Genomic DNA, 26,412 nt, shown 5'->3' with positions numbered 1-26,412 from the left:
TGCTTCCTTATCACGTGTTTGCCTCAAGGCTGAGCACTCAGCCCCATTCAGAGCTGAACACTCAGCCCACTCAAGGCTGAGCACTCAGGCCCATTCAAGGGTGAGCACCCAGCCCCACTCAAGGATGAACACTCAGCTCCCACTCAGGGGTGAACACTGCGCTCCCACTCAAAGGTGAGCACTCAGCCCCACTCAAGGGTGAACACTCCGCTCCCACTCAGGGGTGAACACTCAGCTCCCACTCAGGGGTGAGCACTCAGCCCCACTCAATGGTGAACACTCAGCCCTCAGCCCTCTGGTGAAATGGAAATCCACATCTGACCCCTGCCCCCCTCCCTCTCCCCCTTTCTCTCTCTCTCTCTCTCTCTCTCTCTCTCTCTCTCTCTCTCTCTCTCTCTCCCTGTCAATCAGACACCACCGCAATAAAGACCTCTTGGTTGTTCTGAGTGTCCTGGTCACTTTCCTTTCACTTCTGCTTTCACAACATTTGAATGAGTTTGTATTTTTGAAGAAAACCATACACTTGGAGCTCATCAAATAATCACTAACAGAAAGACAGCTGGAGACCCCGAGCTGGGTGATTAAAAACACACTGAAGTATAACAGATGCATCAAAATAACATTTCAAGAGAAATTAAATATTTTGGACTAACAATATAAATACAATCTATAGAAATTTATCAATAGAATCACAGCAGTATATACAAAAGGAGACATAGTCTACTTAAGTATTCATGTATTTAAAACTGGAATCAACAACTCAAAAGCTTGTAAACAAAGTACCAAGTCTAGGTAGTTTTTTATTTTTTAATTAACTCTACTAATTAGTACAGGAGAAGAGAGAGAGAGAGAGAGAGAGAGAGAGAGAGAGAGAGAGAGAGAGAGAGAGAGAGAGGGGCCAGTGTGTGTGTGTGATACCAATTCCCTGTACAATTTCTTCCAGAAAATTTAAATCAAGGGACAGCTTAACTATTTTATGAGGCAAGTTCTAGTTCAGTACCAAAACCAACAAATGACCGGGGGTGTTGAAATAATCTGGGTTGCTGCCCAGGTTTTCAGAATCAACCCTGGAGGGAGTTAGGAGCAAGAAGGAAACTGAGCCTGCAGGATTTTATAGGAGGGGGAGGAGGATGTACAGGAGAAGAGGGAAGAGGAGGAGGGGAGGAGGAGGGGGGGAGAGGGGGAACCAGGGCAGGAGGTAGAGGAGGAGAAGGATCAGGGGCAGGAGGAGCAGGGCAGGAGGAGGGGCACAGGGGGCTGGCGCAGGAGGAGGAGGGGGGGGGGCAGGAGGAGCAGGGCAGGAGAGCTTCCCCGCAGACTGGAGCCAATTCTACTCAGTTCTGTTGTCCTGGCGTCTCCCTCTGAGCTCTTCCCGAGGCCTTTTCATGAGAGTAAAGGACCGGTGGCCCTTGGCCAGTGCGCTGGAGTGGGCAGCACTTGGACTGGCTGCGAAGAGCGGGTGAAAACAGGCGGGGTCCACAGACAGGACGCAGCTTGGCTCGTCCCGGGCTCCTCCCACGCCGCCCGAGGCCGTGGGGGGGGGGGCTGGGCTGCAGAGCTCCAGGGGATCCAAACTCTGCGCAGAAGGCAGGGCGCCCGTCGGGGGGCGAAAGCAGGAGGGCTAGAAGGGCGTCCCCCTCGCCGCGCTCCTGGGCCACCCTGAATTTTGCCCAGACGCCGCGGACTGACTTTGATCGGGGCCACCAGGCACAGGGGCGGCTGTCCGGCCGGCGGCGGCCCCGCGCAGAACCCGCGAAGCGAGTGGGTCTGGGCTCCCCGCCTCCCGGTCCCGTGGCCCTGCCATCGGGCGTTCCCTTCCGGGTCCCCTTCTGCACGGAGAACGGCCCAGTGATCTGTCCAGTGCCCTGTCCAAGTGCAGGAAGTGAATCCGTGCGCAGGAGCCTCCAGATCCGAGGAAAAAGGGTGGCGCGGTTTCGACAGTCTCAGCCTGTGACTGGCGAGGTCCCGTCCTGTGTGGCAATTGGGAAATGACACTGAAGTCGTGGGCTTTGTGGTCTTTATGACCAGGGTTTGCTGGAGACCAGGGGAGAGAAGGCGAAAGCAGGGCCCCCAGCTGCGCTAAGAAAAGGCGTGCATTGGCCGGGAATCGAACCCGGGTCTCCCGCGTGGGAGGCGAGAATTCTACCACTGAACCACCAATGCCCCACATTCTCATAATATCATGGGCCATCTCAGTAAAATTTGGAGACGCGCTTCCCAACCTTACAATAGACGTGCTGCGCCCTTTGAAAGAAGCGATCCCCCTCACCCCAGATAATACATTAAAAGGGGCTCCATGGACTTTCCAGGATGAAGGAAATTTTGTATCACTTCATCTAAGAGATGGTTACTTCTTGTCAAAAGTCCTGTGCTCCCTCACTGAAGATCCCTGCGCTTTAGCCTGTGTTACACTGGAGTCATTTACTGTTAGCAAAATAAATGCTAAAAATTGCTGGCGCTGGGCTGGTGCTAGAGCGGAGCCTGGCACGTGTGAGGCGCTGGGTCCGGTCCGCAGCACCACACAGAGATCAGTACAGTTACAGTGGACACGCGTTAGACTTGACCTAAAATATCCAGGTAGCCTTGAATCTCTCTTCTCACTTCTGATTTGGTTTTAGAAAGGCCCCACTGAGGTTGCAAACCCGAACCAGAACAAGCTGGTTGGCACCTTCGGACGATCCAGGGGCAGCGCCTCACTTTTTGAGGCTTGCGCTTTGGGGAGGACTGGCCCTGTCACCTCTCGGGCAGGGAAAGGACCGCTCCAACCTGTCCTCTAGGCCGAGGCGGGATACGCACGTAGGCTTTCCTTTCCCAGACCCGGAGAACTCTGGAGCCCAGGCAAGTGTCGCCCTGGCGTCCAGGTAAGTGGCCCAGGGCCGCGGAGGTCAGAGTGGATGGAAAGAAAAGGGAGGCCACGTCCGCGGAGGGCCCTGCGCTCGGGGATCCCGACCGAAGCTGCTGCAGACTGCGCGGAGCGCTGTCCTCGGTGCGCTACGCCGAAGCCCGCGAGACGCCGCGGGGCGGCTCCTCCGCGTCCTGTCCAGGCCGAGGAGCTGGAATAGGCGACAGCTCTGCGGGGACGGCCGCAGGTCGTCGCCTTTACCGCGCGTTCCCGCCTCTGCTTTCCCCTTTCTTCTCTCTCGGCTGCGGTGGGAACCGATTCCGTCTCGCAGCGTCGGCCCTAGGCGCGTCGACGCGCACCTCGGCCCACTCCCGTCGCGGGGTGCAGCGCCACGCCGCCGCTCCCCGCTGGCCGCCGCCTCTGAGGCCACCCGCTCCCGGCGCGGCCACTCGCCCACCCCAGCCCCGGAAGCTCTGGCTGGGACCGCGCAGGCCGTGCGCAGGGCTTCCCGGCCTCCCGGGGTTACCGGGAGACCACCGCGAGGGGAGCCTTCTAACAAGAACCTCGCCTTTGCCGAACTCTGGGAAATCCGCCCTCGGGTTCTTCGGGGGACTCCTACGTGACGACGTCCATGGCTTAATCCAGCAAGTCCTAAGGGAGCGCCCGAGGAGGGCCGAGTCCGGGAGTCGGCGAGGGGACCCAGGACCACGTCCTCGACCTCTGCCGTCGTGGAGCCCCACCGATGCACACAGAAATCCGAAATGCAGGGGCGAGCGACCGGTCGTGTGGGCACAGGACTTTCCCAGGGTGATCGTGGCGCAAAGAACAGACAAGGCCACCGCTAGGACCCACCCGGCGTCTCCGCGGGCTGCGACTCCTGAGACGGGGTGACTTAGCGCCGGGCCAGGGCCTTTCCGCGGCCCTTCTGGCTCCGAATCCCGCAGTCGCCAAGTCTCCTAGGCGACAAACACCGCGATTCACGCTGTGAATCCCTGGATGCTCTTGGCTTTGGAACTTGGTCGGGCACCCTGCAAACCCTAGGGCGCGTCGTCATTCCTCCCCACCAACTAGAGAGGGGACTGTGGACTGCGTCTCTGTGGCGCAATCGGTTAGCGCGTTCGGCTGTTAACCGGAAGGCTGATGGTTCGAGCCCACCCAGGGACGCCAGCGAGCTCTTTAGCCTCCTTCCTGCTCTCACGCAGCGGGACACTTACAGAGCACGACCTCCTCCTGCCACAGTCATGCCACCAGGCCTTCCTACAATATCTGATGGCATAGCGGTCTGGCACCTGAGACACTTAGACATTGACAGGAGGCCAGGCCAGGACGACCAAGGCGAACCCTTTCATCAGCAACCTGAGATAGACATCAGTATCCTGTCTCCACTGGGAACCTGGATTTGGGGATTACTCTGTCTATATACTATTGCCACCTTCATCAGATTTTCGATCCTCTTTTTTTATTTTATTTTATTTTTTATTTTTAATTTTTTAAGCCTGTCTTCCTTAGTGTGTGCTATCACTGAGAGTCTAGCAGGTGCAGTGCTTAGCCAAGGGGCTTTCCATCAGAAGGTCCCAGTCGACATGACACATACACATATTCCGTCGCGTTTTCTGAATAGCTGAACTTCCTGGATGCTTTAAAGTCCTCCAATAACTAGTTGTTTTCTGTGGTGGCCTAGTCAGGGCTGCAGAACTCTGCCCAAGTGACCACAGCTTTCTGACAAGCCACCTATCCAAAGGAAGTGTGTTAGTCAGCTTTACATTGCTCTGACAAAATACCTGAGAAATCAACTTAGAGAAGGAGACATTTATCTTTGGCTCCGAGTTTCAGAGGTTCATAGTTGCTTGGGCCCATCATTGTTGGCTTATGGTGAGGAAGAAGGCCATCCCAGTGGGAAACGCTTGACAGAGCAGAACTCTTCACCCCAAGGGTGCTGGGAAGCAGAAAGAATGAGAGTATTAAGAAGGGTCAGAGACGAAACATACCCTTCCAGGGCATGCTTCTCTGGCTAACTCCTGGTTCCGCCACCTCCCAATGTCCATTTAATCCTGGACCTACCAATGGATTAACCAGAGCCCTCGTGATCCAGTTGCTTCTCAAAAGCCCCACGTCTGAACGTTGCTGCCCTGGGGACCAGGAGTTTAACCCAGATCCCAGCTACAACAGGAGGAATATCTTGGTACTTCTAGCCATGGTTTTCCTCCTCACCATTCCTCTCTTCTTCATAAATATGGGTTTGGGTACATGACAGCACCAGTGCTCCCTCCTGTACAATGCAATGAATTAGCATCCACATAAGTGTCTATTTTTCTTTAACAGAAGTAGACATGGCTTTCAAATTAGCCCATCCAGTCCACATCATTGGCGCCAAGAGAATCCTGCCCCCTGTAACAGGTACCTGAGGGCAGTTGGATGTCTTTCCTCAGCTCTCCTCAATATTTGAACTCTTGGATTTTACATACTTCGTGTGGTTAATGAACAGGGAATTTGTCTCTCTCTTCTCTTGTCATCAAATGATGAATGCAGGTTACAGCTCTCGCGATCTGATCATTCCATCTCCTGCTCACACAGGAGCTTTGGGGATTCCCCATCTCCAAGCCATAAGAGGACTTGAACTTGGCCATCACTTCTCCTGGATCTCCAGCTGGCTGACTTGTCATCTAGGACTTTTGGTCTCCATAATCATGTGAGCCAATTCCTTTCAGTAAGTTTCTCTATACATATCATATTTGGACCTTCTTGGGTTTGTTCTCTGAAGAACCCAGACCAAACACAGAATTTGCAGCAGTTTTGTTCACCATACTTTTGAAAAAGGAAAAGAAAAGAAGAAATTGTGGACAGTTCTCAAGAGTAAGGATCGTGTTCAACATTTCCTTCAAGACAAAGTGCTAAAATTATTTTATTGAACCTATTTCAGTAAAATAGTTTTAGCCTTAGTGTCTTCTTTCTTGTTTATTTGTTTATTTATTTATTTATTTATTGGGCTGGGGATGGACCCCAGGGCCTGTGCATAACCTTAGTGTTTTCTCATCAAAGTTCAAATCAAAGAGAAATATACTTATATTTTATTTGGCGAATGCATTTTAAACGTAATTCAGATATAATCTTAAGAACTCATAAGAGAGATCCCCTGTGGCTTCTTTCCCAGTTTGCTCCAATTGTAACTTCATGGTAATATTTGAAAAATGGTGTGGTGGGAGTTAGACATGCTTATACCATAGAACCAGGATATAGCCATTGGCACAACCAAGTTACACAACGTCTTCATCACCACAAAAATCAATCACCTTTGTAATGGCTCTCTTCAGGACCGCTTCTCCTTTCCTCTTTAAACTCTGGCTACCACTGATCAGTTTCCATTCCTGTAACTTATTCATTTAATCAATGGTAGGTGAAGGGAATCCTATACACAGCCCCTGGAACTACTGTTTTTCACTTAGTGAATTTCTCTGGAGAGTCATTCCAGTTGCTGCGTCAACAAGTTGTTCTTTTTGTATTTCAGTAGCTGCACACTTTGCCTTGCTGCAGATAAATTTGTCTACCCATTCGCCCAGAAAAGGTTATCCACATTTTTCTCTTTTTGGGAGATATTAAGAATAAAGTTGCTATAAACTATAATACACAGGTTATTTGTGTGAACATAAGTGCTTATCTCTCTGTGATAAATACTGGAATGAAATTCTTAGGTCCTACGGCAGATCCATGTTTACCTTTAAAAACAGACCATAAAAATATTTCCTAGAGTGGCTGTAACATTTGGCATTCACACCAGCAATATAGGTGTGATCCAGGCTTCCTTGAATTCTTGCTAGCCATTGATGGTGTCATGCTTATTTTGGTTTTTGGTATTTTGTTTGGTTTGTTTTAGTGCCGGGGATTGAAACCTGGGGGAATCAGCCACTCAGCCACATCCCCAGCCCTATTTTGTATTTTATTTAGGCACAGGGTCTCACTGAGTTGCTTAGTGCCTTGCCATTGCTGTGTCTGGCTTTGAACTAGCAATCCTCCTGTCTCAGTCTCCAGAGCCACTAAGATTAATATGTTTTTTTTTTTTTTAATGAGGACATCCTGATTGGTGTGTACTGATATCTATTTAATTATCAGATCCTTAGTGGCTGATGATGTTAGGACTTCACCAGTGAATCTGGGCTTGAGGGAGGGCACAATTCAGCTCATGATAATATGCATTCTGTTACTGCAGAGGATTCTAAAATTGTCAATTAATTTCTGCTGATGGATTGTGTTGTTGGGGTTCCTGTATCCTTGCTGATTCTGATGGGTTGTTGTATATGTTGTTGAAGATACTGAAGTCTGAAAGGAAAGTGACCACAACACTTGGAGCAACCAAGAGATCTTTATTGCAGCAGTGCAAAAGAGGGGAGAGGGAGGGAGGGAGGGAGGGAGAGAGAGGGGGGCGAGGAAGGAGAGAGCAAGACCAAGAGAGCAAGACCAAGAGCAAGAGAGAAAGAAAGAGCCAGAGCAAGAGAGGGGCCAGGCAGGAGGGAGTTTTTATAGCCCAAATGTAATGGGGTCTCTGGGTCTGCAAGCTGCCTTGTTGGCATACAGTGAGTGGATCATACAGTAGTGTCATCGTCTGCCTTCAGGGAGATGGGGCAGAGGTCATTTGTGGGTTTCCAGACGGGTGGGGGTCGAGTGTTCAGCCTTGAGTGGGGTCGAGTGTTCAGAATTGACGCAAACAGGTGATAAAGGACCAGACAGAGGGGGGTTAAAGTGCGTGGGCTATCCTGCAGCTAAAGTTTGTTCAGCCTGCCCTGCAGACAACTTAGTTCAGCCTGTCCTGCACCTAACAAAATATCCAATTGTAATTGTGAAATGCTCTATGTCTCTGTTCATTTCCATCCGTTTTTGTTGCATATGCACGTATGCCTTCTGTTATTTTTTAAAATACTCTTTTAGTTGTTAATGGACTTTCATTTTTATTTATTTATTTATACGTGGTGCTGAGAATTGAACCAGGTGCCTCACACATGCTAGGTAAGCACACTACTGCTGAGCCATCAGCCCAGTCCCTCTGTTGGGGTTTTTGTTGGTTTGACCCTTTTATCATTGTGTAATGTCCCTGTGGGTCACTCTATCTGATCTTAATACATCCAGTGCTGCTTTCCTTTGCTTAATGTCTGCAGGCATGGTATATCTCTGTCCATCCATTCTTTCCTACCTGCCTATATCATTATATTTGACATTAGTTTCTTTGTAACCAGAATATACTTGCTTCATGTCTCTTAATCCACTCCTCTAATCCTTCTTTGAACGGATGTATTCAGACCATTGACATTTAACGTACTTTTTGAAATGAGCGGACTTACATCTACCATTTTTTGTTCACTTTCTGTTTGTAACGTTTCATTTGTTTTCTGGGACCATATTCTTTTCCTTGCCTCTCTGTGGTGGCTGCAATATATTTTAGAATTACACATTGCTGTATCCATAGTGTTTTTGATAAGATTGGTTTATATAGCAGTTTAGGTTTCTGTCTATATAGAGAGACACAGTACATCAGTGTCATTATTTTACCAGTTCAAGTGAGCTACAGAAAACTTACATGCCTTTTATATGTCTTTACCCTCCCTGTTTAAAGTCTCATTATTTTGAACACTCCCTTGACATAAATGTAGAACCATGCCAAACAGTGTATGAATTTTTCTTAAACCATCAAACATAATTCAGGGAACTCAAGAGAAGGAAATGTGGTGTTGATTATTTTCCTCCTTTCTTTCTGACGTCTCAGATTGCCTTCTATTATTTCCTTTCTGTTTGGAGAGCTCCTAGGGGCCATTCTTTTATGGTAGAAGGGTGGGTGACAGGTTCCCTTGGTTCCTCAATGTGACAACTTCTGATTTCCGTTCAATTGCTCAAGGTGCTTATTGCTGTGGAGGAGCGTGGCTTGACCCTTGTTTCCTGGGTTCTTGAAACTTTGTGCCACTTAATTCTGTCTCCACGTTTTCTGATGAGCACTCCACTGTCATCAGAATTAGTTTCACCCTGTAGATAATTTGTTATCCTTCTGTTTTTCTTTGTAGGTAGTTTCTTTGTCTTTAGTTTTTAAAAGTTGGATTGCTATGCATCTTGTCATAAAGTTCTTTTGATTTTTTTTAAATTCCATTTGTGTTTGTACAATATCTCAAACCTGTAGGTTTCTGTTTCTTGCCAAATTGGTCATTTCCTTGCTTGGCTGCTGTTTCAGTCTCGTCCTTCAGCCTTTGATCCACACTCTGGTAACTAGAACATTAGACCTTTTTACGTTGTTTCCCAGGTCCCCGTCGGAGGGCTCTGCTGGTCTTCCACAGGAACCCTAAGGGCAAGGCTGGGAGAGCAGCTCAAGGACGAGCCCCAGGGTGAGGAGCCCCGCAGTTCCGGAGACCAGGCCCGGGCTCAGTGCACCGCCCCGACGCCGGGTGGGGCAGGGGACCAGGACCGGAACCAGAACTTTCCACACGCACTGCCAGGGCTCCCGCAGGCGCCAGGGACCATGCAGGAGAAGTCGGAGCTAAGTGAGCCCTGGCCAGTGCCGTGGGGCGGGGCGCGGTTCGTGATGTCACAGACGGGGCGAGGCGTATGGAGATGAGGCAGCGCAGGGGCTGCTGCGTGGGCACCTGCCGCTCGCAAGCGGAGGCTTTCCCGGGCTGTGGGAGCCGAGGCAGGACTGCTGCGCGAGGCGGGGTGGATGCGTTGCGCCAGGGCTAAGAGGACCCGGGAGTGTGAGAGTCAAGTGACCGTGTGTGTACAGTGTGTACAGTGGAGGGCGCTTGAGGCTGCGTTGGGCGGGAAGCTGAGCCACTCATACTTACCTGGCAGCGGAAACACCACGATCCTTCATTGCAGTTGGGAGGTGCTGACCCCTGTGATTTCCCCAAATGTGGGAAACTCGGCTGCATAATTTGTGGTAGTGGGGACTGCATTCGCGCTCTCCCCAGGTTTCACGACAGTAAAATAGAGTCGACGGACCTGTACCTCACTTTTCCCTACAGTTGCATCCCCTACACCTGCCTGTACTCCTGTCCCCTCTCCTTGCTCAGATTTCAATTTTCTGTGATTATTTTGCATCCAGGACAGGTGAAAATAGTGGCGCAAGAGAACTGTGTCTCCTGGCATTAAGGGTCTTACTTCCTCCATGAGTTTTCGGGGTTTTTAATTTTTGCTTGAGATTATTACTGCTTTGTGTGTGTTGCCGCAGGTGTCCTACTGGTTATTTTCTGAACCATGTCTCACGGTGTTGAGAGGAAGCAGTTCTTCTTTCCCAATTCACGTGAGTGCTTCTATGGGCAAATGGCATGCGTGGAGCCGACAGAATGTGCCTTCCAACAACCGTTTTTAGGCTGTGCAACCATGGTAGGAGAGCTGCCTGTATCTACAGTATTTATTAGAAGGCATTGACTCGGATACGATCAATCCTGCGATCTTGTTCCTATCTTCAGAGGCCACCCGGGTCGGAATTCTGTGCTGTCCTCCCAGGGGCATAAAATTAGAGGCTCTTGTACAGGACTCAGGACCACAGTCCATCCTGGGGGCTTCCACTAGGGCGGTTTTCCTACCCACCTCCTTGCCTTTTAAGTAGATCACCCTTCCTCAAACTTCATTTCTTATGTGATTGCTGACTTGCTTGATCTCTTGCTGTCACACACTATATCTGTTCTCAAGTGACTTTAGATATCACACCGACCCATCCTTTCCAGCCTCTTCACATTCATGATTCTCATTTCCTTACCGTCCCCAGCCCTTTCCTCAGGCCCTTGCTTATCACTTTCATTGTCAGAAAAAGTGCTGTTCTCTCAGCCTCTGCGATAGTGTGCTCCACTGTCAAATTATAGAGGCTTCCTTCCTACATACCCCCTCTCCTCAAATGGCAGAACAAATTGTAAATAGTTATTCTTTTTCACTGTCAGAAGTCATGTCTTCTCCTTCAATCCCAGCACTCAGGAGGCTGAGGCAGAGGAGGATTGTGAATTCAAAGCCAGCGTCAGGGAAAGCAAAGCGCTCCATGAGACCCTGGCTCTAAATAACACACAAAATAGGGCTGGGGATGTGGCTCCATAGTCGAGTGCCCCTGAGTTCAATTCCCAGTAGGAAAAAAAAAAAAAGCCAGAAAGAAAGGAAGAAATTTATTGTGCCAGGTGTTTTGTTGCATGCCTGTAATCCCTGTAAACACCTGAGGCTGAAGCAGGAGGATCACAAATTCAAAGTCAGGGGCAACAAGGTCCTAGGTAACAGAACCAGATGCTGTCTCCAATCAAAGAATAAAAAGTGCCGCAGTCTGGCTGGGCACAAATCACGACCCACTGAAGCAGGAACAAACTTTATTTTTGAACTGCAAGAAAACACTTCACACACGCTCAGGGGAATTCTCCCCAATGCCACACCACTCCTCCAGGAACCTCCAGCTGGAAATATCTCTCCCAGAAATCCCTCCTCCTGCACTTCCCCAACCAATGGGAACTCTTGGGGAATCCCCAGGAATCCCCAGGAGAAGTCCAAAGTAGCACAGAACTCAAAAGTAGCAGCCCAGGTGGATAGTAATGCCTCCCCTGTCAACCAATACAGTTGGCAAAATGCCAGGGGCCATACAGACTCAGCCGTGGCTCTCAGCAAAAAAGGGTTGGGGATACAAGGTAGATGAACCGTGACCGGTCAACTTTCAGCACCATACAGAGGAGAATACTTTGGGTTTGTGGAGTGTCCAAGGAATTTCCTTGTTCTCAGGGCTGTGATCACTATCTTATGTTCCAGATCCCCGAGGGAGGAGTTTCTGACAAAGAGCAGCCCTCCAGTATGGCAGGTGGGAACTGCTGGCCTAGGGATTTCCAGGCCTATCTGAAACACTGATGTTCCCGCATGACGTTGGGGTTTTCTGTCTTTGGGAAGGACATCTTTCCAGTCCTGGAGCCACCAGTTGCCTTCTATCTGACTTACAGTCCGCTCTTTCAGTTTCCTTGGTCTTAGTTTTGCAAGAGTCATATGGAAAAAAAAATAAGAATAATAATAAGAGAATGTTAAGTACTCATACAATTGTTGCATAAATCAAATGAAGTAGAGTGCTCGCCTGCCGCAGTCCGGCTGCAGCAAAATAACCGGGGGGTGACGAAGAACTTGTGTACGTTGATACAGCAGGAGTGGGAGCCGTTTATTGCAGGACAGGAGCAGTATTTATACATTCCACACAGCTTATCTAATTAGCATAAACTAGATACATCAGTCAACCAATAAGGAATCTCCACACTTAATGGCTCGCTTTTGTTACTTCTCAAACCACTCCCTCTGGCATTTTGCCAGGCACCATCCAGACTTGTTTACAAACTCTAACATTCCCCTGGCAAAATGCCAGGTGTTATTTTGACTTGTTTACAGACTCTAACATTTCCCCATTTTGTTTAATTTAAATAACGGCCATAGTGGTTTTTACAGAAACACCATAAATAACCTGCTACAAACAGAAAGGGAGGATACAAAATGCCACAATACCAAGCCACTTGATGGCTCCATGCAAGAAGCCCTTGGAAAAATTATACCAGCAATGACACTGTTAGCAAAGATACCGAGTTACAATTTGTTATAGCTTACAGTTTGTTGTCTCAGTCCAGGTAAAGCAGTGTCTCAATAGATTAACTCACAGTCCAGGTAAATTCTGCAGGCAGCTAGCTTAAATCACAGTCCAGGTAAGTTCTGCAGGCAGCTAGCTTAAATCACAGTCCAGGTAAGTTCTGCAGGCAGCTAGCTTGATCCGAAGTTTCGTCCGTTTCTCAGCCGAAGTCTCCTCTGGTTTTCAGCAACACTGGAAATTCTTCCACCTTGGTCTTTACCGGCACTGGGACGAAGGCAGGAACTCAGGATGGCTAAAGAAAATCCTGTAGCATTCTACTAAGAAAACAACCTTCTGAACAATTTAGTACATTATCTCAAGGTTTTTTTTTTTTGCATTTAAAATAGCATTAATAGTGCTCATTACTCATCAGCTTCCAGGTGTGGGAGAACCATTGTAGTTTAGTTATTGGCATTGAAAATGACCAAACATCAGGGACGCTGGTAGCGTCTTCTGCCAGCTGTGGCATCCTGGGCAGCCGCAGATGGCCCTGGGGAGTGTCCCAGACTCAAACTGCTACTGGGCACAGGGAGCAAGAGCCTGCGAGACTGTGCCTCCAGGTCAGGTCTAGATTTGGGCTCGCGGCAGTGGAAGAGCCAGCTCCCCGGGCAGGAGGCGGGGAAGGGCCAGTCGCCGCCGCCTCTTGGAAAATCCTTGCTGCGCAGTGACCGGCTTGCACACTCGGCAGCCGCCTCTCCGCTTCACGCACCCTCCGGTAACGAAAAGTATTTAGTAATAGCCTTTTGCTGCAACTTTTTTCCTGATAATCCTTCTTCTTCTGAACTTTCTTTTTCTTTCTGACTAGAGTTCCTGGGCTCTTATCAACACATGCCCTAACTATTCTTGGTTCCACTGGGGTGCCTCCTTCCCTTAGTAATTTACTTCTCACCCCTTCCATATTTTCATCATAAAGACAATACAATACACTGAGACAAAACAAGACACAAATATACTGTATCAATCTTCTCCATTTTCTTGAAATAGCCATTTTTCCTCTCGCCCTATCTGCCTAGGGACGAGCAGATTTGCTCCCGTCCTATCTATGGACGGGCAGCTTTTTTTCGTCACTTACCCCCGAGTGTCCCGGGGCTCGCCGTATGGGCCACCATCTGCCGCAGTCCGGCTGCAGCAAAATAACCGGGGGGTGACGAAGAACTTGTGTATGTTGATACAGCAGGAGTAGGAGCCATTTATTGCAGGACAGGAGCAGTATTTATACATTCCACACAGCTTATCTAATTAGCATAAACTAGATACATCAGTCAACCAATAAGGAATCTCCACACTTAATGGCTTGCTTTTGTTACTTCTCAAACCACTCCCTCTGACATTTTGCCAGGCATCATCCAGACTTGTTTACAAACTCTAACATTCCCCTGGCAAAATGCCAGGTGATATTTTGACTTGTTTACAGACTCTAACACTCGCCTACCAGGTGTGAGGCAGTGGGTTGGATCCCCAGCACCACATACAAATATGTGTCCACCTATAACTAAAAAATTAATATTAAAAAAATCAAATGAGATAATCTGGTAATAGACCTAGATGTGTGCAGCCTACATGAAAAATAGGCCAAAAGGAAACAATATCCAAGATAAAGTTTTTCTCTGTAAATATGAAATATAAAGGAAAGTGCATAGACTTCCGCTTTGGGCTTTCATAACATCTGAATGAACTTGCATTTATAAATGAAATATCCATTCACAAAGTAACAAAGTAAGTTAGTATTGAAGGATACCACATTTAAGACAGAATTTATATACATATCCACAAAAAAATGATTTCTGTTTAATACATTCTTTTGTGACTGTCCCCAAACTGGAAGCAATACAAATGTCCATCAGGAAAGGAATGGATACAGAATGATGCATCCATCCATTGGAACACTACCCTGCAACAATAGGCAAAAGTAACTTATAGTGACAGTATTTTGAGTGAAACTGCACAAAAAATTGATCGTGGTCTGGGATTGTGGCTCAGCGGTAGAGTGCTCGCCTGGACGTGCGAGGCCCAGGGTTCAATCTTCAGCGCTGCATAAAAATAACTAAGTGAAGATATTGTGTCCATCTACAGGTAAAATGTAAAATTTTTTAAAAGCATAGGACATGACGAAAACCAATCGTTAGGTTGGTATCTGGAACATCCAGTCCACAAAGGCTTGGCCCCAGTGCAGTCGTGTTCAGAGGTGAACCAATTTGGGGGAAGTGGTTGGATTGCGAGGGCTCTAACTTCACTGGATTGATGCATTGATGGGTTCACAAACTTAACGGCATTATTGGGAGGTGGTGAAATCTGTAGAAGGTGGCACCTAGTAGAAGGGAGTGAGTCCTTGGTGGCATGACCTTGGGGACCATGTCTTGTCCCTGACCCTTTCCTGCTTCCTGTTTGCCAGAGGGTGAGCAACTTTCCTCTGTCTCATCCTTCTGGGGTGATGGTTCTGCCTCACCACAGCTCAAAATTTTACAAAGGAAGAAAAAGAAAAGAAACAAAAACAGACTCAGCTGACCATGGACTCAAACCTGACACCGTGAGGCAATATAAAGGTTTCATGCTGATTTTATTTAAATGTCAGTTTCATCACTGGAGCTTTTTGGAGGCCGAAGACCCTCAGAGGGAGAGTGCAGTCCTCCTCTCTGAGCAGCAGGGACTCCTGCTCCCAGGAGTGTCCCAGGAAAACGCCTCAACCTACAGTAGGTTTGCCCTGAAAGGAGCTATAGAGAATGAGCCATAGACTTCATCGTACCTGGGAATTTTCTCTCGTTTAAAGGGGGATATTGAATCAAATTATGGCTTCAAAACTGCCTCCATAACGTGTCTTAGTGGCAGGGTGGAAAGCATTTTTACATGGAGGGCAGGGGAAATGCTCATTCCTCGCCCATCCTCAGCTCATGGCCGAGGCCTCTATATGAAGACACAGAGTAACAAGAGGAAAGCACGCACGTTTATTTAGTCACAAGCTTTTCCTGCCACAGTGCCTTCCTTCCTAAGGAAGAGACACGGGAGTAAGCTGTGGACCCAGAGGTGTTTTCTACATGACATTGTTGAAGAGTGGACGGCAGTTAAGGAAGACCATGCCACAAAAGGAGAGTGATCTAAGGTGATCAGCAAGGAAAGGAAGCAAGGCCCACTCGGTTCATGTCGTGTCCCTGGCTCAGAGATAAGATGCTTCTTTCATCTGGGTACAGGGGATCCCTCTCAGGTGAGGGTCTTAGGACCTGCTTCCATGGAGAAGGGGGGTGGGGGTGGTACACTTTCCACTCTGTTCCCAAATTGCTTTGACTTCTGCCATTCAGTGTGCCCGTGCCTTGGAGCTTGGGTAGTGTTCCATCCCAGGCCTGCAGACCGGCCTCAGGGAAAGCGGGCTTCGTGCGTTTCCTTCCTGCACTCCAAACCAGGGAGCCAGCAAGCCGCGGGCCTCTGCCTCGCTGCACCGACCCCCTCCCGCCCGCCCAGAAAGGAAGGTGCGGGAACCCAGGCCCGGCAAGTGCTGGGCTGCGTCCGGGGCGGCGTGCCCGGTGGATGGCTACCGGAGGGAGCCTCCCTGAGCCGGGAGGAGCCACAGGCGGCGACCTGGGCTGGGCTGCGCCGCCCCCTTCGCCCTGCCCTTCCCGTTTCTGCTGGTGGCCAGCCGTGTGGCCTCCCGGGGCTCCGCGGCGCTGCCGGGGTCAGCCCCCTCCGTGGCTCGACGCTGCAGGGCCCAGAACACTGTGGGCAGTGGTCAGGACCCGAGCCTTGCCCGCAGCTCGGCTTCAGAGAGCACCGCACTTCGGCCCCGGCCGCGGCGCGACGCCTCCTCTCCCTGGGGCCCGGCGGGCTGCGCCAAGTCCCCGCGGTCTCGGCTCGCCGCTCGGGCTGCAGCTCGTGTCCCCTGGCGCCCGGGACCTCCACGCCGCCGCTCGCTGGAGGGTCCGGCGACTCCGCTCTCTGCCCCGGGTCACCTCCGCAGAGGAGCCAGAAACTCTGGACAGAATCTGCCTATGCAGAGCCACCAGTGGCCGCCTGCATCGGGCACAGGCCTCGCAGCGAAGGCTTTCTCGGGGTGGTGGCCGCCGCCTTCCCAGCTCAGGGTCCGCGGAGGACAGGGCTGGGGCTGGGTCCTTCCTGGGTCCCACGGAGGCCGGCTGGGGACTTCCGACAAAGAAAAGGGAAAGGTTCCACCGAGATTTGAACTCGGATCGCTGGATTCAGAGTCCAGAGTGCTCACCATTACACCATGGAACCCACGAAGGCGGCCTCTGAATCGTGCTCGGAGGTGCCCAGGGACGAACGGCATGCCTAGGGACCAGTGCCAAGGACTTCGTTTGCGCTACAAACACGCGGGGCCAATTGCTCTTTAGGCTCAGGCACAGGAAATACCCGTATGTCCCCCATCTTTCTCTGCCTCGGGTGAACACTTTCCTGTCCTCAGGTGAAAGTTCTGCAAGCGATACTGTGATTTTCCTTTTCCTGGTCTTCCCACTTTTCCCTTGACCCAGGGAAACCCCAGGATTGTCAAGATGGGACCTGGGACTCCCGAGTGCCTTGGCTTACAGGACGCAAATTAGGTAAAGGTGTTTCATCAAGGGAGGATTGCTGTGCAGGGAACTCTCTTTTTCATATAATTAAGATAGGTTTGTTGGTCTGGGAAGGGAATATATTCTTTTTCACAATGAATGCAGATTTGTTGAATTAAAATAAAAACCAGTCAAACATGTTTTTTTTTTTTTTTAATTTTATTAGATGTTGATGGACCTTTATTTATTTGTTTGTTTATTTATGTATTTATATGTGATGCTGAGAATTGATCCCAGTGCCACACATATGTGAGGCAAGTGCTCTACCACTGAGCCACAACCACAGCCCTCAAACATGTTTAATGTCTGTTTTTTCTTTTCCTGGTTCCCAGGTATTGAACCCAGGAGCACTGAACCACTGAGTGAGACCCCTGGCCCTTCTTAGTCTTGGAGACAGGGTCCCCCTAAATTCCTTAGGGCCTCACTAAGTTGCCAAGAGTGGACTGGAACTTGCCACCCCCCTCTGCCTGGGCCTTGTGAGCCACTGGTATTACAGGTCTGTGCCAAACCCTGCCAATGTTTGTATTAATACTGAAACAAGAACATACCTGCCTGTGACTCAAAATCCACCATACACGGCCTCCCCAGGGGGCAGGGCCCTGACACTTAGACACACTGTTTCCTGAGAGGTGGCCAAGCTGAATCCATTCCAGTGTCTCTGCCAGAACCCCTAAAGTTGGGTGGTTTTTAAAAAGTCTCCCCGAATCAGAGTACCCGAGAGCACTCACTACTGCGTCTAGGGTGTGTGTACCCAGGTTCCCTCACAGTTTACACAGTACTTATGTGCTCATAAGTACTGCATAAAGTTAAATAGTTACACAGATGATCAATAAAGATGTGCGTGCATCGCAGGAAAGTTCTCCGGGTGGCCTTCGTTTGTGAACCATAAACCTGGACACCTTAACGTTTTAAAGAGTGGGAGGAGGAGGGAAATAAATGAAAGGTACTGACGATGAGGTTGATTACATTAACTGTACGTACAAATATGGCCTAATGAATCCTGCTATTAGGTATAATTATGGTGCATCAATAAAGACTTTGAAGAGAACTTACTTGAACATTCAGTGATTTAAAAATGGGGCCTACTGTACAAGCAAGTTAGCAGTCTGCTGAGGGGGGCAAGAAAGGAAACTTGATAAAATGCTCATGGAAAACAAAATAAAGAAATCATATTTGATGGTCACAGCAGAAGGTTAGAGATTCCTTGATGGTTTCTGGCTGGTAGGCCTCAAGTTCAGTTTGACTCTTGTTTGCCTGTGTGTGAATCCAAAGCTCTAGGCCTTCAGCCTAATAGCATGTCGACAAAACAATTCCTCCTTCCTGTCCCCCAGACTCTCCTTTATGAGGGATGGACCAAAAGTTGGGCATAGGCAACACTCTCTGTCATCATGATGGCAGGTTTCTCTCTGTCTCGGGAAATCAAAACGGACCATGTCAGACTCACTGAGGAGATATTCCTTTAGTGGTTCATCTTGATTTTTCTTGCTCTAATCACAAGGACACTTGCTGGTATACGGAGCAACTTCCAAACCAACAGAAACCTACTTTAAAAACAAATTAGGAGAGAGGTTGTCACTGTGTTGTCCAGTGCGGCTCCAAACCTCTGGGATCAAGCAATCCTCCTGCCTCAGCCTCCAGAGGAGCTTGGACTACAGAACTAAGGCATAGGTCAACATGCCCAGCAAGGAACCTACTGAAATGTGGAGAAGCACAGATAAATTATAAGTGAAAACGGGGAAAGGGAGAAAGCAACGTGTAAGATGGAAGAGGAGCTCTCTCCCTGAGAGCTGGGAGGATGCTGAGGGCAGGAAATCCAGATCTTCTGCCCACGTGCCCGGTGCGATTCAAGAGGATAGCCTTCCCACAGCCCCTCCACAGACCCACATCCTCTCCAGGACCACCAACAGTGGTGTGGACAGCGGCCCCAACTCCAACACTGGGCCAGCCCTTCAGGACAAGTCCCTGGCTCAGCTGGACTGAGAATGTGCAGGCCCTGAAGCACATGCTGTGCAGAGCCAGCCCCAAGGAGCAGGAGAAACCCCACCCCCAAAGGCCAACCAGGATCTCCTGACCGAAAGACAGCAGGCAGCCCAATAATGGGATCAGAGAGCCTTGGGGTCCTGAGGGGTCACAAGGCCTCCAAGAGAAGGAGAGAGATACACTAGGCCCATGCTAATTGAAAGACAACTGGAGGAGCTATGTTGATTCCAGACAGAGAAAACTTCAGGGCAAGGAGAGTCGTCAGGGGTAAGGAAGGATATTACTTAATGATAAAGTGGTCAGTTCCCCCAAGAAGATGATGCAATTCTTAATAATAGGGTCTCTAACAGGAGAGTGTCCGAATATGTCAGGCAAAACCTGAAAGAAGAGCAAGGAGGTATAGACAAATGCATGGCTATAGTTGAAGACTTCAGCCTCCCTCAATCGGTCGTCGACAGATCCGGCAGGTAGAAAATCAAAGAGGATAAGGTTGAACTGGCAGCACCACCACAGGTTTATAGATCACCTCATTCGACAAGGAAGAAACATGTTCTTCTCTAGCTCATGTGAAATACTCACCACGATCTGCACACTTTGGCCCATAAAACACACTTCAACAGATAGAAAGCAATAGAAATCATACAAAGCATGCTCTCAGGACAATGAAACTCAACAAGAAATCTCTAGGAGAAAGGTAGCTGGAAACAACCAAATTTGCAAATGAAACATAACCCTTCATTACAACAGATGCAACAAAATATCTCGGGAGATATTGAATATTTGTAATACATGACAATGAAAATACAAGTGTGTCAATAGAGTCAGGCCCAGTGGTGCTCCTGTAATCCCAGCCACTTGAGTGGCTGAGGCAGGAAGACTACAAGTTCAGGACAGCCTTAGCAATTTAGGGAGAAGTTGCCTCAAAATAAAAAGTGAAAAAAGGGTTCAGGATGTAGCCCAGTGGTAAAGTGCTCCGGGTTCAATCTCTAATGACGTTAAGTACATAAGTAAATAAACAGCAATAGAACCAAGCCAATGCTCACAGGTGCATTCACAGCAATGAGTGCACACGTCAACAATGAAAAAATCCCAAAGTATCATCTAAGCTTCCATTCAAGAACTCTAAGCAGAAGAGCAGATTTAATCCCAGGAGTGGGGAGCAAGGGGAGGAAAGGGTGGAGGAGGAAGACAGGAAGGAAGGGGAGGAAGAGCAGGGCAGGAGGAGGAGGAGGAGGAGGAGGAGGGGAGGGGGAGGCCCAGGAGGAGGAGGAGGAGAGGGAAGAGGAGGAGGAGGGGGAGCAAGGGGAGGAAAGGGAGGAGGAGGAAGACAGGAAGGAAGGGGAGGAGGAGGAGGGCAGGAGGAGGAGGAGGACGAGGAGGAGGAGGAGAGGGGGAGGTTCAGGAGGAGGAGGATGGGAGGGAAGAGGAGGAGGAGGGGGAGCAAGGGGAGGAAACGGAGGAGGAGGAAGACAGGTAGGAAGGGGAGGAGGAGGAGGGCAGGAGGAGGAGGAGGGGTTGGAGGGGAGGGGGAGGCCCAGGAGGAGGAGGATGAGAAGGAAGAGGAGGAGGGAAGCAAGAGAAGGAAAGGGTGGAGGAGGAAAACAGGAAGGAAGGGGAGGAAGAGTAGGGCAGGAGGAAGAGGAGGGGGAGCAAGGGGAGGGAAGGGAGGAGGAGGAAGACGGTAATTAAGGGGAGGAGGAGCAGGGGCACGGGGAGGAGGATGGGGGGAAGAGGAGGAGCAGGGAGAGCAAGGGGAGGAAAGGGAGGAGGTGGAAGTGGGGAAAGAAGGGGAGGAGGAGCAGGGCAGGAGCAGGAGGAGGGGGAGGAGGAGGGGAGGGGCAGGAGGAGGAGGAGGATGGGGGAAGAGGAGTAGGAGGGGGAGCAAGTTGAGGAAAGGGAGGAGGAGGAAAAGGGGAAAGAAGGGGAGGAGGAGCAGGGGCTGGGGAGCGAGGAGGAGCAGGGGCAGGAGGAGGAGGAAGAGCAGAGCAGGGCAGGCAGAGGAGCAGGGCAGAGGAGCAGGGGCAGGAGGAGGAGGAAGAGCTGGTGGAGGAGGGCGAGGAGGAGGACCAGGGAAAAGAGGAGTATGAGGAAGAGGAGGGGAGTAGGAGGGCAGGAGGAGTAAGGGTAGCTGGAGGAGGGCCAGGGGAGCTGGGGCAAGAGGAGGAAGAGAAGGGGGAGGAGTTGGAGAAACAGCAGGGCAGGAGGAGGAAGAGGAGCTGGAGGAGGGCCAGGGGAGCTGGGGCAAGAGGAGGAGGAGAAGGGGGAGGAGGAGGAGGAGGAGCAGGGGCAGGAGGAGCAGGGCAGGAGGAGCAGGGCAGGAGGAGCAGGGCAGGAGAGATGCCCTGCAGAGTGGAGCCAATTATGCACTGCGGTGTGCGTGCGGCTGACCTTCAGAGGCAGGACAGAGGACACAGAAAGGGGAGAAGCCTACTCCGTTCTGTTGTCCTGGCGTCTCCCTCCGAGCTCTTCCTGAGGCCCTTTCAAGAGAATTAAGGCTTGGCCAGTGCGCTGGAGTGGGCAGCACTTGGACTGGCTGCGACCCACACAGGCTTGTGCAGGCGAAGAGCGGGTGAAAACAGGCGGGGTCCACAGACAGGACGCAGCTTGGCTTGTCCCGGGCTCCTTCTACGCGGCCCGAGGCGGTGCGGGGGGGGGGGGGGGTTGGGCTGCAGAGCCCCAGGGGATCCAAACTCTGCGCAGAAGGCAGGGCGCCCGTCGGGGGGCGAAAGCAGGAGGGTTAGAAGGGAGTCCCCCTCGCCGCGCTCCTGGGCCACCCTGAACTTTGCCCAGACGCCGCGGACTGACTTTGATCGGGGCCACCAGGCACAGGGGCGGCTGTCCGGCCGGCGGCGGCCCCGCGAAGAACCCGCGGCGCGAGTGGATCTGGGCTCCGCGCCTCCCGCGCGGCGTGCGCACCGGGTGGCGTGGCGCTGCCGTCGGGCGTCCCCTTCCCGGTCCCCTTCTGCAGGGAGAAGGGGCCCAGTGACCTGTGCAGGAAGTGAATCCGTGCGTAGGAGCCTCCAGATCCGAGGAAGAAGTGTGGAGCGGGTTTTCAGAGCACAGAGGGAGCGGAGGACAGGCAAACCGACACTGGGTAGCCGCCCTGTGCCTGCCGAGATCCCTTCCTGTGTGGCAATTGGGAAATGACCCTGAGGTCGTGGTCTTTGTGGTCTTTCCTGACCCGGGTCGCTGGAGACCAGGGGAGGGAAGGCGAAAGCGGGGCTCCCAGCTGCGCTAAGAAAAGGCGTGCATTGGCCGGGAATCGAACCCGGGTCTCCCGCGTGGGAGGCGAGAATTCTACCATTGAACCACCAATGCTTGTGGACACAAGTTTTGCTCCATACTGGTGACGCGGAAAGCAGTAATATACAGACGTCACTATGAAGAAAACCATCTGGCTTCAAGAAGCCCAAGTCTGCAGCGGGCTCTGGACAACCAGGTGGAGACCCGCTACAGGAAAACACCAGAAATTCACCCGTTTTCGGTCCCTGGTCTTTATCTGCCGCGAACCTACGGAAAGGTCATTTCCTCGCTTGTTAATCTATATAGACCCTGCCCTGCCATGGGTGGCGGCTGCTAGGGGCTGACGAGTGGCGGGAACACGAGGGTACGGGAATAATGCCACACACAGGCTCCACTGAGCTGATTCACGCAGGCTTTCTTTTTCCAGAAGCAATCTCCCTGCAGCCCTGCCTGACTTTCATGGCCAGGAGATGTCAAATTTCTCAGCGAACTACCTGCCATACCTGCAGGAGAAATGCAGGCCGGAAGTAAAGTCCATAAGAGCAGCACAAGTTACCCTGGAGGGGGAGGCTTTTCTGACCCTTTCAACAGGCGAGGCTCAGAACTCTCGGAGTAAAGGATAATTCCCTCTAATCTAAAAATCTGTAAAAATTGATGGCTACGGGTCCATTTAGAAACTGTCAGCATGGGCCAAAGTGACCTAGAGTTGTCATGGCAGAGGGGACGTGCCAGTCTGATGTCATTCTACTGTCAGTCACAAGTGAAGAGGTGGACCTGAGCGCGACTCTCAGGATCCACAATAAACCTGGAATGCAGGAGAGGCACTCTGTCCCTCTCCTCTCTGAGGGGACCCACACCCTCTCTCGCCTGACAGTATTCCCTTTCTCTTTTCCTTTCCCTTCCATAAACTCACGGGTGGTTTGAAGGGGTCTTCACAGGGCCTCGATTCCCACCAGGCCCCAACCCTGTAACACTGCCTCCCAAGCCCATCCTCCCGACCTTGAGACCCATGTCAGGTGTTTTCCCAAAGACCTTCAGAACCCAGCTGCACTCTTGGGTATGTCCCTGGGTTATTCTGCATCTGAATGGTAATGGAGCTCTCTCCTCTCTCCTCCTTTCTGCATCCCTGGAAAGGACCAAGGATTGAGTCTGGCTTTGAGATTCTCATGTCCTACAGAGACTTACACAGGAGCCAATAAAGGACAGTTCCCAGGAATTCTGCCCTCCCCCACACCCTCTTTGGCCACCCAAGAGGCTGGTTCAGGGAGGAACAGTGGATGCTGGAGCCATAGGATGTTGTTCCTCTTTCTACCAGCCATTTGCTTTTGTCCACTTGTGCTTACAAGCACCCTGGTACAGAATAGCACCGTCTTATCTTTTTCTGTCTGATTAACTTCTATAGCTGGAATTTGCTTTTATATTCAAAAAGAGTGAACTAGGTCTATTCTGATGGGCAGGTGTTGTGTTGGAGACTCGTGGTCCAGTTAGACCCATTTCTACCACCTTATCGTGTGGTTCCTGTTTTTTTTTTTTAAATGTAAAATTTCTTTGCATGTCCTTAAATCTCTCTCCGCCTTTTATAACTAGACTGTTCTGCTTCAAATGACTTTATGTTTTTCTATATCGATTCTAAATTCCATATCCCTGATCAGTTAAGATATTTCTTGGATCTTGGGTGCAAAGGACAAAGGCAATCTTCCCTAGTTCAGGACACATAACAGTGGCTTCTCTGAGCAAGGCCCTCTTTGTCTTCTATTATCTCCTGAGTGTATCCTACTCCTAGTAGCAAATGTATTTATGCTTTACTTGGGACAAAGGTATCATTCTAATGTAAGATGTTAAAGGCTAGGGGAAGCCGGGTGTAAAGTGTAAAGAAATTCTGTGCACTGTCTACTCTATCTTTCATAAATCTAAATGAGTCTAATAGTAAAAGGTTATGAAAAAAAGAGGGGAAACAAGGTGGGTGTGGGGACCCAGGCCTGAAATCCAGCAACACTAGAAGCTGAGGCAGGAGGATGGCAAGTTTGAGCCCTGCCTCTGCAACTCAGTAGTGCCCTAAGAAACTTAGTGAGACCCTATCTCAAAAGTTAAAACATAAAAAGAGCTGGGGATGAGGCTCAGTGGTAAAGCACCCTGGGTTCAATCCCTGATAACAAAAAAGAAAAAGAAAAGGAAGGTGGAAAGACACTGATCAGCATCTCTCCAACAACATTTCTACATGACCAAAAGAAATAAGAAAGGAACTCAATATCATTGCTCATTCAGGAAAATAACAATAATATACCCTTACACACCCACCCGAATGGGTCACTTTTAAGAGATAGTTAAAAACAGGAGCTTACAAGAATTTGTATCTTCTCTCCCAATGGGAAAAGAAAAACTCAAGTATCCTTATTTGCTGAGGACATGATTCTATGCATAGAAGACCCAAAGAACTCTACCAGAAGACTTCTAGGACTCATAAATGAATTCAGCAAAGGAGCAGGATATAAAATCAACACCCACAAATCAATTGCAGTCTTATACATAAATGATGAATCAATTGAAAGAGGCACTAGGAAAACTATCTTCAAAAAATAGAGAGAGATTCCCAAGTATATGCATATACATTAGACCTCTACAATGAAAGCTACAGGACAATAAGAAAATAATTGAAGAACACCTTAGAAGATGGAAAGTTCTCCCATGTTCTTGGACATGCAGAATTAATATTGTCAAAATGACCATATTACCAAAATACATACAAGAGAGGTCTTTCACCTCTCTTGAGATTCCCTCCTGCTCCAGTCAGAATGGCAATTATCATGAATACAAGTAACAACTGTTAGAGTCTGTAAACAAGTCAAAATAACACCTGGCATTTTGCCAGGGGAATGTTAGAGTTCGTAAACAAGTCTGGATGGTGCCTGGCAAAATGCCAGAGGGAGTGGTTTGAGAAGTAACAAAAGCGAGCCATTAAGTGTGGAGATTCCTTATTGGTTGACTGATGTATCTAGTTTATGCTAATTAGATAAGCTGTGTGGAATGTATAAATACTGCTCCTGTCCTGCAATAAACGGCTCCCACTCCTGCTGTATCAACGTACACAAGTTATTCGTCACCCCCCAGTTATTCTGCTGCAGCCAGACTGCGGCAAACAACAAATGTTGGTGAGGATGTGGGGGGGAAGGTACATTCATATTTTGCTGGCAGCACTGCAATTTGGTGCAACCATTCTGGAAAGCAGTATGGAGAGTCCTCAGAACACTTGGAATGGAAACACCATTTGACCCAGTTATCCTACTCCTTGGTATACATCCAAAGGACTTAAAATCAGCATACTACAGGGACAGAGGCACATCAATTTGACAGCAATTCACAACAGCTCATCTATGAAACCAGCCTAATGCGCCCTTTAACAAAGGAATGGGTAAAAAGAAGGTGAAAAAAAAAATATATATATATATATATATAGCATTAGACAAAGGGGAATGAGGGGAAGGGAGGAGAATGGGAAGAGGAGAGTACAATGAATAGGACCTAAGTTTCCTTTGCTCACATATGAATACACTACCAGTGTAACTCCACGTCATGTACGACCTCAATGGTGGGAAGTTATACTCCAGGTATGTGTAATATGCAAAAGACACTCTACCATCATGTATGTCTAAAAAGAAAACAAAGTATCAAAAATGAAAACATAAAAATAATTAGTATCTTTTCTTGTGGTGAGAGAGTAAGACAGTGCAAACATCCTGTAAACGGTTTGCTAGCTTCTCATGAAGTTTAAAATACACCTGCCCCGTGACCCAGCAATTCCATCACTAGGTTTGTACTCAAAAGAAATGAATGCACAAGGCCTCAGGGGACCCCTATGGGAATGTTCATAGCCACCTTCTTCTCCAGGGCTGCAACTAGACATAACCGGTCTCCATCCACTTTACTTTATTCACATTTTGGGACAACAGCAAAACACTGATCGTGACAACAAATGGATGCATAGCAGAAACTTTATGCTGCATAAAAAAACCAAAAAAAAAAAAACAAAACAAAACAAAAAAAAAAAAAAAACAAATGCAAACCACTGGCCAAAAAGTACGGTATTTGATCGAGAATTTCAAGAATAAAGCAAAACTAACCCTGGAGATGGAAAACACAGTGGTGATTCCCTTCAGTGAGGTTGTGGGGATGGGCGGAAAACAGACTCCACGGACTTC

General features: G+C 49.5%; 1 protein-coding gene, 4 non-coding genes and 1 pseudogene across 5 annotated transcripts in view; 2 read left to right on the top strand and 4 right to left on the bottom strand.

Moving 5' to 3' along the window:
* Positions 1-1,330: 1,330 nt before the first annotated feature.
* LOC139707428 (collagen alpha-1(I) chain-like) overlaps positions 1,331-26,412 on the bottom strand; it is a 39,501-nt gene continuing 14,419 nt past the window's right edge. Inside the window, exons 5-10 of the mRNA XM_071618667.1 lie at positions 21,779-21,960; positions 16,177-16,364; positions 15,968-16,128; positions 2,996-3,639; positions 1,690-1,829; positions 1,331-1,576 (exon numbers count right to left, since the gene is read on the bottom strand). Coding sequence (XP_071474768.1) covers positions 1,331-1,576; positions 1,690-1,829; positions 2,996-3,639; positions 15,968-16,128; positions 16,177-16,364; positions 21,779-21,960 — 1,561 coding nt within the window. The remainder of the gene's footprint in view (positions 1,577-1,689; positions 1,830-2,995; positions 3,640-15,967; positions 16,129-16,176; positions 16,365-21,778; positions 21,961-26,412) is intronic.
* On the bottom strand, positions 2,093-2,163 carry Trnag-ccc (transfer RNA glycine (anticodon CCC)). Its single transcript has one exon. It is a non-coding gene; the product is annotated as a tRNA-Gly (tRNA).
* On the top strand, positions 3,933-4,006 carry Trnan-guu (transfer RNA asparagine (anticodon GUU)). Its single transcript has one exon. It is a non-coding gene; the product is annotated as a tRNA-Asn (tRNA).
* Positions 9,647-9,780, top strand: LOC139707514 (U1 spliceosomal RNA; annotated as a pseudogene).
* On the bottom strand, positions 16,590-16,661 carry Trnaq-cug (transfer RNA glutamine (anticodon CUG)). Its single transcript has one exon. It is a non-coding gene; the product is annotated as a tRNA-Gln (tRNA).
* On the bottom strand, positions 22,221-22,291 carry Trnag-ccc (transfer RNA glycine (anticodon CCC)). Its single transcript has one exon. It is a non-coding gene; the product is annotated as a tRNA-Gly (tRNA).

This window comes from Marmota flaviventris, chromosome 10, assembly GCF_047511675.1.
Source record: "Marmota flaviventris isolate mMarFla1 chromosome 10, mMarFla1.hap1, whole genome shotgun sequence".
In the NCBI taxonomy this organism is placed as follows: Eukaryota; Metazoa; Chordata; class Mammalia; order Rodentia; family Sciuridae; genus Marmota; species Marmota flaviventris.
This window is presented reverse-complemented; position numbering and strand designations above follow the sequence as displayed.